Genomic DNA, 11,975 nt, shown 5'->3' on the forward strand with positions numbered 1-11,975 from the left:
ACCCTAATGGTACCTATTGGCCCACAGTTGTGACAATCACTTCTCACCGAGGGCCCAAACCTCAGCCTATTTAGTTCCACGTAGGGGCGTGGGGGTTCGGGTCCGATTGCCTTAAAGAGGCCATATTTTTGTTACCCGCCCCCTATTGTAGCAGGCCCACGGTTCATTCTAAAGAGTAGTAAAGCCAAAATCTCCCAAGAAAGGCCACCTCATTGCACTTTCAACCCAAATCTTGAGTTGAAGAGTTCTGGAATTGACAGAGGCTCTGAGCTGCTCAGAAGAGGAGGCCATTCCTCCACCCTCGCTGAGACCACAGTACATGGGCCTCCAAGGAGCCTTTGCACTTCTTAACCCTCACCTCCACCAGCCACCCCCACCATTGCCTTAAGATGAAGAACTTTTAGCTGACCCAGAAACCTCTCAGACCTTTCTAACACCCCAGGAAGCCTTTGAAGGCCCACAGCCCCTGCTGGGCTTAGATCCGGGCCAGGCTTTGCTGATACCCTTGTCCCAGCCACCTAGGTAGGCCATTAATTAGCCTCCGTGGAGGAAGTCGACTCTCTCCTCCCAAAAGCTGTAGACTCGATTGACTCTCCCAAGGCATTCCGCTCCCAAGGCATCCTAGATTCCTGGCCGGTTTAGAAAGAGCCAGAAACTAAAAACTTAGGCCCACCGCCGGACACCTGTCACCTGGGCAGGGGAGGAAGACCCGGCCTGGAATTTCTAGGAAGGGCGGGCATGAAGACGTCCCAGTTAGAAAAGAAAGAATGGGACTAAAGATTCTTGATTCGGACTGGAGGCGCTCTGAGGCAGGGGAGCAGTCACCGTTCTCCTTGCACGCTTACCACATGCTCCAAACTTCCCTAATAAGCCTGGCAGATCTCCAGCCTCTACACCCCTCAGGCTCCGGCCCGCGCCCCCCAACAGCAACCCAGCCCAGCACCTAAAGGGTTAAGCGCCGGCCCTCGGGTCAGACGTTTACAAACACTCGGGAGCCGGGCGGGGACCGCGCCCATTACTCTAATGAGAAACAGGCTCTGCGGGGCAGAGGGAAGGCGGGCTGGCCTGGCGGGCCCCAGCTCCTTGGCGGCGGAGGCGGCGCCCCTCCCTCCCCTCAGTCCTCCCTCGAGCCCGTCCTGGGGACCCCCCAGCCCCCGGGGACCCCAATGACGTGCGGCGCTGCCCGGGCTGCAAGCCCAGGGCCGCGAGGCGGGAGGGGCAGGGAGGAGAGGCTTGGCGGGCGGGAGGGAAGAATGTTCCGAGGCCGAGCCCGGAGAGGGCTGGGTTTGATCCCCGCCCCCCCTTCTCCCCTTCGGTTCTTCTCAGGTTACATTCCCGTCCTGCTTCACCTCGGAACTGGAGGACCTCACGGTTAGGAGGCGCGAGGAGCACCTCGAGAACATCTACCACCCTGCACCTAATAGGAGAAGGGTGGGCAGAGGTGGGACTCCATGGAGAACAGACCCGGAAATTCGGCCCGAGCCCCGCTCCCTCGTACCCCCCGCTCAGCGGCACAAGCAGACGCGCACATTCTTTTCAAATGTCATATTTCCTTTGATCCTGGGCAGTGTTTCTCCATGTGTCTGGCTCAGCCTCGGCCCAGCCAACCGCCTCCCCACCCACCCCGCTTTGTTTTCCTGGAGAACCCAACCCCCTTCCCTCGTCTGGAAGACAAGGGCTGGTTGACTTCGGCTTTCTTTCCCTTCTCCTCCCAGTGACTCAATTTCCCCACCGTGGTGTTGCAAAAGAAAGGAGGCAGAAGAGAGAACAGTTTGGCGCGAGTGAGGTAGTAATGTCAATGATTGCTCAGAAAGATACACTGTTTCAGAGTAGGGCCGCAAACTCTCCAGTCTGCCTCGGCTTAGGCAGAGGGATAGAACATGTGACCTCTGATTTGCCCACCCTGGCCTTAGAGGTCGAGACTGGTAGTTAAGTTTAGGTTGCCCTACACTACTGCTCCTGGCGACCACAAAGCACAGTTGCCCTCCCTTCTCTTGGCGGTTTCTCCTGCCACCTTGTGGGTCTTAGTTTCTCTGCCCGCTAGCGTACCCACCGGAACAGAATTCACTCGTGAGACTGGCTTGGCTTTTTGCTTTGCTCTGTGCATTCAGTTCGGTTGGTCTAAAGCAGCGGTTCTCAACCTGTGAGTCCCTGAAACCATCCGAAATATCAAGACATTTATATTATGACTCATAACAGTGGCAAACTTACAGTTAGGAAGTAGGGGGGCAGGGGTGGTGCACGCCTTTAATCCCAGCACTTGGGAGGCAGAGGCAGGCAGATTTCTGAGTTCGAGGTCAGCCTGGTCTACAGAGTGAGTTCCAGGACAGCCAGGGCTACACAGAGAAACCCTGTCTCAAAATGCACACACACATACACACATACACAAAGTGATGATTGGGGGTCAGCATAGCATAAGGAATTAAAGGATCGCAGATCGGGAGGGCTGAGAACCACTGCTCTAGCGACAGCCTCGAGTGGTCCCAAAATTCTTGGAACTCCACATCATTTTGGTCCTTCTCCCTCCCAAGCGCTGGAATGCTAAACTAATGATGCCTTTCCGTTTGTGTTCTGTATTCTTTTTTTTTTTTTTTTAAAGATTTATTTATTATATGTAAGCACACTGTAGCTGTTTCCAGACACACCAGAAGAGGGCATCAGATCTCATTACAGATGGTTGTAAGCCACCATGTGGTTGCTGGATTTTGAACTCAGGACCTCAAGAAGAGCAGTCAGTGCTCTTAACCACTGAGCCATCTCTCCAGCCCGTGTTCTGTATTCTAATAGGTATTATTCTACAGACTTGGAAGTGGACCTTAGGTTTTTTTTTTTTAATTATACTACAAAATGTATTCTTTTTGTAAATGGTCCAAGTCAGACAAAATATGTAGCTATTCTGATAGTCCAGTTTTGTATCTATTTAGTATATGCTCATACACACACATGATCTTTTATGTGTATGAGGTCATGGTGAACATACTTTTTCTTTTGTTTTTGTTTTCAGTGGTCACTTCTGGTTTTTCTGTGTAGCCCTGGCTGTCCTGAAACTCACTCTGTAGACCAGGCTGGCCTCGAACTCAGAAATCTGCCTGCCTCTGCCTCCCAAGTGCTGGGATTACAGGCGTGCGCCACCACTGCCCGGCTAAACATACTTTTTCTTGACTTGTTTTAATCCCCTCAATTAATAAACAGCAGCTGGACCTCGTGTCAGACTTGAGGAGTCAAGGGGATTGCCAGAGGCCAGGCCTGGCTACATAACGAGAGTCTGTTAGAAAAGAAAGGGGTGGGGAGAGAAAATTATCTATAGAGCTTCAGTAAGTACACGTGCATCGGAAAGTGGCAGTTACTCACAGGACTGGGGAAATCCCAGGTTGGCTGCTGAGACTGGGGAGTCATCGACAACCTTACCCGGAGCCCTGGGAACGACAGTGAAGCAGCAACAGTGGCATGGATGTTTTGGGGGTAACCAACTTCTTTCTGGTTGGATTTGAGGCCTGCTCCACAGCAGGAAACACCTGCTTGGCACTGTAAAGCGGACCCAAAATCCATGGCTGGGTAGCTCAGTGGTAAACCTACCACATAGTGTGGGCGTGTGTACTGGAGGCTTTCCACGGAGCTCTCTGGCCCAGCCAGGTGCGAGGGTTCAGGCGAAGGGGGAGAGAACACAAGCAGGGATGGAGAATTGCTCCACCGCCTCCTCCTCCTCCTCCTCCACCGCTGCTGCAGCTGCCTGCACCTCCGACTCTGCAGCTGCCGCTTCAGTTGCTCCACCGCTGCTGCACCGGTCACTCTGTGCTGAGTTGGGCCAGGCCGAGCTGAAGGGAGGCTGACTAGCCAGTGAGGGGTGCAGGGGCATTTTCAGGAGAGCAGATCTCTTCCCCAAGTGGTAGTGTTACAGCTCTGATGACAGCTTTCAGAGAATGGAGTAGTTCTCGCACACCTTTATTCCTTCTGGATAGAATCCTTATATACAGTTTTGGGATATCTTCATGGACATGAGGCCACACCTCATCTAAATGTGCTCCTTCCTCCAGAATTACAGCTGGGAACTCATGAGGCCCTTCTGCCTCTGTGCTATAATGTTGGCTGGCTTGATCTGGTGTGGGCAACCACAGCTGCTCTGAGTTCATGACTGTAGTACTCCTAGAATGTCCTGAAGACACTACTTCACTTGGGTCCTTCCTGATCTCTGGCTCTTTTTTTTTTTTTTTTTTAATTTAACAAGTCAATTTATTTAAACAGTTGACTTAGGCATCTGCAAGGATGACTTCAACTCCTGGCTCAATACTGATGGCAGTAATCTGCTTAATAATCTCGGCAGGGCTGTGTAAATAAATCAATGAGTCGCTTGTGGATCCTCATCTGGAACTGATCCCGTGTCTTGGAACCTGCACCACAAGGTGTTTTTCCGGTACTGGTACTCAGTGCACACATGCACACTGTTCACTTTCACGGATTCTTTTCCTTTGCGCCTCTGATCAGTCCACACAAACCTTCTCCAGCAACTTCGCAATGGGCTGGTGAGTGTGATTCCGTAAATCTAATCCACCGCATCTTTACACGCCATGGTTGAGGCACGGGCTTCCTGACAGACTTGTTCCTCAGCAGGAGCGAACAGCACCGAGTCAGGACCGAGCAGACTTGACAGAGCTGGTGCAGCAAGCACCACCAGGTTTCAGAAAAATCAATCTCTGGCTCTTAACTCCCCCTACCTCCAACTTCCTCAATGGTCTTTGAGTCTTATTGTGTGGAATGACATAAATGTTGTATTTGCGGCTGAGCATTCCACAGTCTGCTCTTTGTCCGGTTGTGATTTTCGGTAGTAACTGTCATCCACTACACAAAGACACTTCTCTAATGAGGTCTGAGAGCCGCAGTACTCCAAGGATATAGAACTAGACATTTAGAGACACTTTGTTGTGGGGTGGTGGGCTGTGAGAAGCAGCCTGGTTCCCGGTTGAGCTAAGGCTCGAACCTGTGGAGATTCTGATGGGATAGGAGGTATTTTGCCTGTTTAGCACAGAGGCAGAATGGGTTCATGAGCTCCCACCCGTAATTCTGGAGGAAGGAGCACCTTTAGATGAGGTGTGATCTCATATCCATGAATGCATGCACAGTTGTCAATTGGACTCAGTGTGTTATTTTTAAAAAACAAAAGATGATTAGATTGAGTCTAGAGAGATGGATGATTCGGTGGTTAAGAACACTTTATGTTCTTCCAAGGGATTCAGGTTTGCCTCTCCAGGACCCATATGGTGGTTTACAACCATCTGTAACTCCAGGTCCAGGGTATCTGATGCCCTCCTCTGGCTTCAGAGAGCACCAGGCATGCATGTGGTACACAGACATACATATAAGCAAAACATACACACATAGTGAGATCTTGTCTCAGAAAATAAAAAAATAGCAAAAGCTCTGTAAGAAATTGTTTTAGTATTGGTTGTAATTAAAAAAATATAATAAGCGGAGGCAAGATTTTGCCTGTCCAATTACATTAAAATATTAGTGCAGCAGGAGGCCTGTGATTGGTCAGGGAAAAGGGGGGTGGAGCTAAGAATTGCAGAGACAGAGAGCTTCTGAGGAGAGAGAGAGAGAGAGAGAGAGAGAGAGAGAGAGAGAGAGAGAGAGAGAGAGAGAGAGGCCAAGATGGAATCAGAAAGGCAAGAAGAAGAACCTGAATCAACATGGCTTTAGATAGCCACAGGGAGTTATGACATCATAAGGTTAAAATAATTGGGATAGTTTGTCTAATCTAGGTGAGCAGCTTTTATCATTATGAATTGGTTCTGAAATTATTGGCATCTTGTGAATTGAGAATTTACTGATATATAAATCTGACTTGTTAATTATAAGCTTCAAGAGTTTTGATTTACTGGATTACTGAAACGTGGGACTGCGGACTACAGGGGTTTATAGCAGAGAGAGACTTAGCAGCTCCAGAGGCCAGCGAATCAGAGCTGGGAACAGAGCAATCAATCGGTAGCTGCGGGAGGAGGTGGCGGAGGGGGGAAAGGGGAGGAGGTGGGGGTGGGGACCTGCTAGTGAGAGACAGAACCGCGGGACGGAGTTGCCAGTAGTAGCCCAGGAAGCCTGCCAGTCGTTTTTTTTAATATTTTCTGCAACATGTATCGAAACAACGTGTTGGACACAAAATCACTAGAAATTTAAGATTAGTAGCCTCAGAGTTAGTTAAAGTTACATTTTCTAAGTGAGAGAAAGGTGCTGCTAGACTGGTCACGTGACGCGAGCATGGGCGTGGAAACAAAGCAGGCCCTGAGGTCCCCTGCTGTGGGGAATTGCAAGCTGCTCTGAGAATGAAGTTGCCTACTTTTTAGGGCAGAGGGAATGAACTGCGAATTTAAAATTGGGATCATTTGCTTTTAGGATAGATTTATATAATTGATAAAAAACATTCCTTTGGATGGCAGGAAAACAGGAAAAACCTTATCTGCATGTTTCTTTTGCTGACCTTGGGAGACCAGGGCTGTTCTCTAGTTCCCAGAGTGCACTGGGCCTGCTCCCCTGTGCACAATCCACCATGCATAGAAATGAACACTGTGGTGGGGATCAGGCTCTTGTCTTGATTTTGGAGCCTCTGGGTCACCAGCTGTTCCTTTGGCACCAGGGGACCATGTGATGGGGTTTGCTCTGCAGTGGTGACCTTTCTGGAAGCCATTCAGCCTGTGCCCTCAGCCCAGCTCTCAGGAGTCTCCACCTGCTCCCCTATGACTGTGGGCCAGGCTGCAGGGTGTGGCAATCACTCTCTCCTCACCTCCAGTTGCCCAGCTTCAGGGAGGAAGACTGTCCTGTGGTCCTTAGACTGTGGGGTAAGAGGCAGTGTGCCCTCAGCTGCAGGTCAGTGAGTGTTCCCATCTGCTGAGAAAGACTCGGCCACTGTCTCTGCTTTGTGCTTCACAGTTTGAGCCTTTTGTGTAAGGTGAGGGTGGTGGAGCAGGCTTGGGGATCCCGCACTAGGGAGGCTGAGGCAGAAGGATCATGAATTGGAAGTCAGTCTGATCCATACAGTGACAGTATGTCTAAACCACACCAATCTAAGTCCAGGTGAGAAAAGACCCTATGGTTTAGTTATACAACTATAAATCAAAGCTAGAAAAAAATAAAGGACAGTCATACCCATGTAACAACATGGATTCTCTATTGTTTAAAGATTCTTTTAGATTGTCTAATCCCATATGTGCTCCCTACCCCCATAGAATTAGAACCGAACCTATAGTCAGTCTTGTATCTGATAGCTATCTTTACATCTGTGCTGAACAGTGCTGAAGCCAGAAACCCAGACATGAGTCTTGCAGGCTGAGAGAAGGGCTGAGGTGCTGAGGACCTGGTCTGGGGCTGCTACTGGCAGCAATTTTCATGGCACAGTATTTGATAGCCACACCTATCATATTAGGTCCGTCGGGGCATAGAAGGCCTTGTGTGTGGTCTCTTCCACTTCAGAATCCACTGTACCCTGTAGATAACGTGCCCTTGCCCTTGACCAAAGACAATGGGACTTTGGCTTGTAAGAGGAGAGCAGGCCACTTAGAAGCTCACCTAACCCTGACATTCTTCTGAAGGGCTGTTACATTTGGGTGACAAAGAAGCAGGTCTAGACCCGCCATGGGAAGTACTGCTTCAAGCTAAGTACTGGAGGGTCTCTTCCCAGTGATGCCTAGATCTGCCCTGTGTTTCACTCCACAAAGTGCTGATGCTCTCCTGTGGTGACTGCTGCAGCCACAGTCATGATCCAAGGACTTCCGAGGGCAGGCTCTCCTCTGTGCAGGTGCAGCACTGAGAGGATGATGAAGATGGCAGCGTGAGTGTTGAGGACACAAGCTATCAACAGCCATGTCTGACCTAGACATGGAAATCCTATGATGTGTGGAAACACAGTGGCCGTGGCGTGGGGTTGTGGGGAGAAGAGCTGAGAGACAAGGAGGGAGAAAATGAGAAGACAGGACAGGGGAGGGAAGAACAGAACAGTGCTCACTGCTCTGCATATGAAATCTTACTGTACCCACCATGCATGTTAGATAATATCAGTCATCCACAGTGTCACACCTGTGCCAGGAAGTCAGGGTCAAGACTGTTAACATGGCAAGAGAGCACCTCACATCAGTTCTTCATTGGGCTTTTGAGGGGCTGTGTGTTTTGACAACAGCCTGGAGTCACACGGGTACAAGAGGTTATGTTTTATTGAGGTGCATTACAGAGAACAATCCATCATCCCAGACTTGTGTATCTTGAGTAGGTCTTGCACACACTGGGAACAGGCTGGGGACAGGCTGAGGACAGGTTGTATTGAACTCAAGAAGCACCAGATGAGCTCAAGCTTGGAGAGTCTGACTCATGCAGGTCAGGCTTTTCAACTACTTGCCCTTTAAGACAGTATTAATCCAGCGCATGTATGAGGAGATTCGGGTGAAGACTGCAGGGGGCTTTGCACCTTCAACCCCATAAGATACAATGCCATGGGCCACACCAGCACACACTAGAGGTCCCCCAGAGTCTCCCTGTAGGTGAGAAAAATCAGACTATGAGCATAGATTGCTTTCCCCCAACTTCAAACACCACACCACACCACAGCCAGTCCCAGATTGAAGAAGTCCTGGCTCACCATTATTCGTAAGTTAGGGATTTAATGATTGATTCCCTCCCCCGACCCCCACCCCCTCACCCCCACCCCTCCACCCCCCACGTCCCCATCCCCACCTCCCCACCCCCTACCCCTGTCTGGCCTTACCCCACTGCTAGCATGTCTCCCCTTACTTGCTTCCTGTCTCATATCTAGCCTCATGGGAAGGTTACAGAGAGGGCTTGGGCTCAGGGAGATGAGACAGGGAGAATTTCAGTTCCCAAGGTCTCAAGGCTAGAAGTCTAAGAACACAGGCATTAGTCATTGCCAGGGAGAGCTGTTTGGGACACTTCCTCCGCTGATGCTGTCCCTGATGTGGGGAGAAAACACAAGTGTGTACTCACCTCGTATGTTGATTTTAATGTACTGGGACTGCCCACGCAGACCTGGATACTGTTGTCATAATGCCGATAGTATTTACAGGCATTTTTATCCATGATCCTCAGTTTAACCTCTCTCAGGGTAGCTGACATAGCTTCATTCACTCCAGTTCTCCCCCATCCAGCTGCCAAGCATATCTTCTCAGGCTTGATAAAGTCAGAGGGTCTAGGCAGGGGAATTACATTCACAGCACGAGTCAACACTGCTTTCTTTTGAAGCTGTTGGGAGAAGGAGAGATGTCACAGCAGTGAAGGATGCTGGGACAAGGGGCCATATCCACAGGGAACTCAGGAGTGGGTTCTGAGGAAATGATTTGGACAGGAAGAATTTGAAGACCTGAAGCAGGAGGAGAGTTAAGGATGGGAGACTCAAACAGGGCAAGAAAAATAACTTCACCTTCAGTAACATGATATCATTGAGATAAGAAGAGGAATTGTACTTTGGGTGAATGATTTGTTTTTCAACTTTTATTTTCTGCTGTGTGGGTTCTCTCTTGTTCACATTGTGAGCTCCAAGGGTGACAATGATTTCTCTGTTGAAAAATAAAAGAAGCAGTGGAAAGGGCTGGTCTTGGGGGGAGGACTCCTTCCCAGGAGGAGGGCACCAGGGTCTACATTCTGCCCAGTACAGAGTGAAAGAGACCAGAGATGGAGCTCCCAGAACCACAGTCTTCCCAGAGGACGCGGCGCAGGGAAACACAGGACTGAGACCTCTCCCCACCCCATCCCCAGTATGTGGATCGAGCCCAAGCCTTGCACATGGCCAATGGGCACTCTACATTGAATTACACACCAGCACATGTCTGAGCTCTGGTGACTCCAGGACAAGACAAGAGCTGTTGTTTTCATCCTGACTAGAACCCTGCTTAAAGCTCTGACCTCTGAAAATGGAGACCACACATGAGAAGGTCCACTGTGTGGCCTTGTGCTCCCTTTGTCCTCTGTGTAAGGATAGTCCATCTTGAACATTCCTCAGGCCTCTGCCACTCTGTGACTCTGGCTCCTGCATTTTCTCACAGGAAGAGAAGCCTCTTACCTTCCTCTACAGTGTGCAGCAGTCAACACAAATTGGCGGGTGATGAGAAACCCACCACAGGCGTAACGTTTCTCACGGAAGATCGTCAGATGTGCCATGTAAGGGCGGGAATGTGCTTCAGACTGAACACCACCAATAATCTCCTCTGGAACAATAAATCCCCAGTCCCTAGTCACACACTTGTGGAACACCCCAACATAGCACTAGCAAGGGAAGATGGGGCTAAGACTGAGTGACTGCTCCCCAGCCCACCCTGCCTCGCATGGGGCTCAGGCCCCTCCACACGTCCTTCGGTCTTTTCTCTCCTGCTGATCTGTCCTCCCCAGTCCTCCCTGTCCACCATCATCCTTCATTCAGAACACACTGGCCATTCACATTTCTGGGTGTCTACTTCATTAGACTTTTCCTCACAACTTCATCCTGTCTTCCTCAACACTAAGGGAAGGCCAGAGAAGAGCTGCCTGTCAGAGCAGAGAGTAATTTGATGGAATGAGATGAAATGCTGTGAAGGGGAATTAGTTTTTCATTCTTCCTTGACCTACAGATTTCCCCTGGACTATGTTAGTTTAGGATCCTGCCTCATGTTGGGGTCTCTGTTACTAAAGCTAACAGATTAAGGGCGGTTTCTGAAATCTCAGAGGTTAGGGAGATGAAGACAAACTCACCAGCTCCAGCTCCAGAAGGCAAGAGAAGTGCCACCAGGAACAGTAGGGCCTGCATTTTGCCAGTGGTGCAGCCTGGGTGAGCTTCTGGTGTGTTCCTGTCCTGGTTCCTGCTTTTATAGCTCCAACGTGGGAGAAAGAAAGGGCTGTGGACCACAGGTCTGGTATGGTTTCCTTATCAGAAATTCTCATGACTCTGCTCTTTAGGTTGTCGAATCTGTAGCCAGATCTTGAGACTCCTGGATCCCATGATGAGGGGGTGACTGCACCCTTCAAAGTGGCTCCCAGGAGGAAGGACAGCAACACAAAGGGAGGGAGACCTTGATGAGGGATCCTGGAACTGTTCTTGTAAGCATCCAGGTGTTATTGTCAGCTTTGAGACCCATGCTGCATTGTAAAGTCTCACCTCTGTCGTTGTAGCACAAACACAGGCATCTATAGTGTGTGAACATATTGGGGAGAGAGAGTTCATTTTATTTACAAAAACCGGTGGTGGGCTGGTTTAGCCTGAAGGCAATTGTTTTTGTTGGCCAGTGCAAGGGCATCTCATCTTTACTCAAATGAGTAGGAGAAGATAGAATGTGATAGATGTTGAAGGTGTGGGGAGAATGTGTTGAATATTCAGCATGCAGGGCATGACCAAGACCTTAATCAGTACTTCTCAACCTTCCTAATGGTGTGATTCTTTGAAACAGTTCTTCCTATTGTTCTTCCACAAAATTATTTCATTGACACTTCATAAGTATAATTGTACTGCAGTTTTATGAATTAATATAAAATATGTAATGTGCAGGATATCTGATATTGGCACTTCTGACCCACAGGTAGAGAACAGCTGCTGCTGTAAGTGAATGCCATGATTTGCTCATACTAACAGTCTCTTTGTTGACATGGTAATACCATTTAGGGAGAACCCAATGGACTTTCAGGATATCACAGAATAAAAGGTCCTGGGAATCTACAATGCAAGACAAGGCTTCGAGTGACCAAGAAGACATAGTGTACAGAGAGAGGCTGGATCCTTGGGTCTCAGTACTCAAGAACATGGTCAGTGAAGATGAGGGGTTTGGACATTATTTTTGGTTCAAAATAAGAATGAAAACCTTTTTAACAGGTAAAAACTATTTATTGTGATGAATTTCAGAGAAAAAGATATCGTGCAGCTAGAGTAATGTAGGAACTCAAACAAGCACTTGTTCAGACTCAAAGACTGTGTATCTCAAAGAACTGCATAATTGGACTTGATGTTCTAGAATCATGGA

At 49.2% G+C, this 11,975-nt stretch overlaps 1 protein-coding gene across 1 annotated transcript; it reads right to left on the bottom strand.

Annotated features, from left to right (window-relative positions):
- Positions 1–8,177: 8,177 nt before the first annotated feature.
- Positions 8,178–10,906, bottom strand: LOC127691499 (mast cell protease 4-like). The gene is made up of 5 exons (XM_052191386.1): positions 10,717–10,906; positions 10,052–10,196; positions 9,413–9,548; positions 8,980–9,234; positions 8,178–8,513 (listed from the first exon to the last, which is right to left on the bottom strand). Exons 1-5 carry the CDS (start codon positions 10,769–10,771, stop codon positions 8,370–8,372), a joined length of 735 nt encoding a protein of 244 aa, XP_052047346.1. The 5' UTR covers positions 10,772–10,906; the 3' UTR covers positions 8,178–8,369.
- Positions 10,907–11,975: the final 1,069 nt, after the last annotated feature.

This window comes from Apodemus sylvaticus, chromosome 8 (assembly GCF_947179515.1).
Source record: "Apodemus sylvaticus chromosome 8, mApoSyl1.1, whole genome shotgun sequence".
In the NCBI taxonomy this organism is placed as follows: Eukaryota; Metazoa; Chordata; class Mammalia; order Rodentia; family Muridae; genus Apodemus; species Apodemus sylvaticus.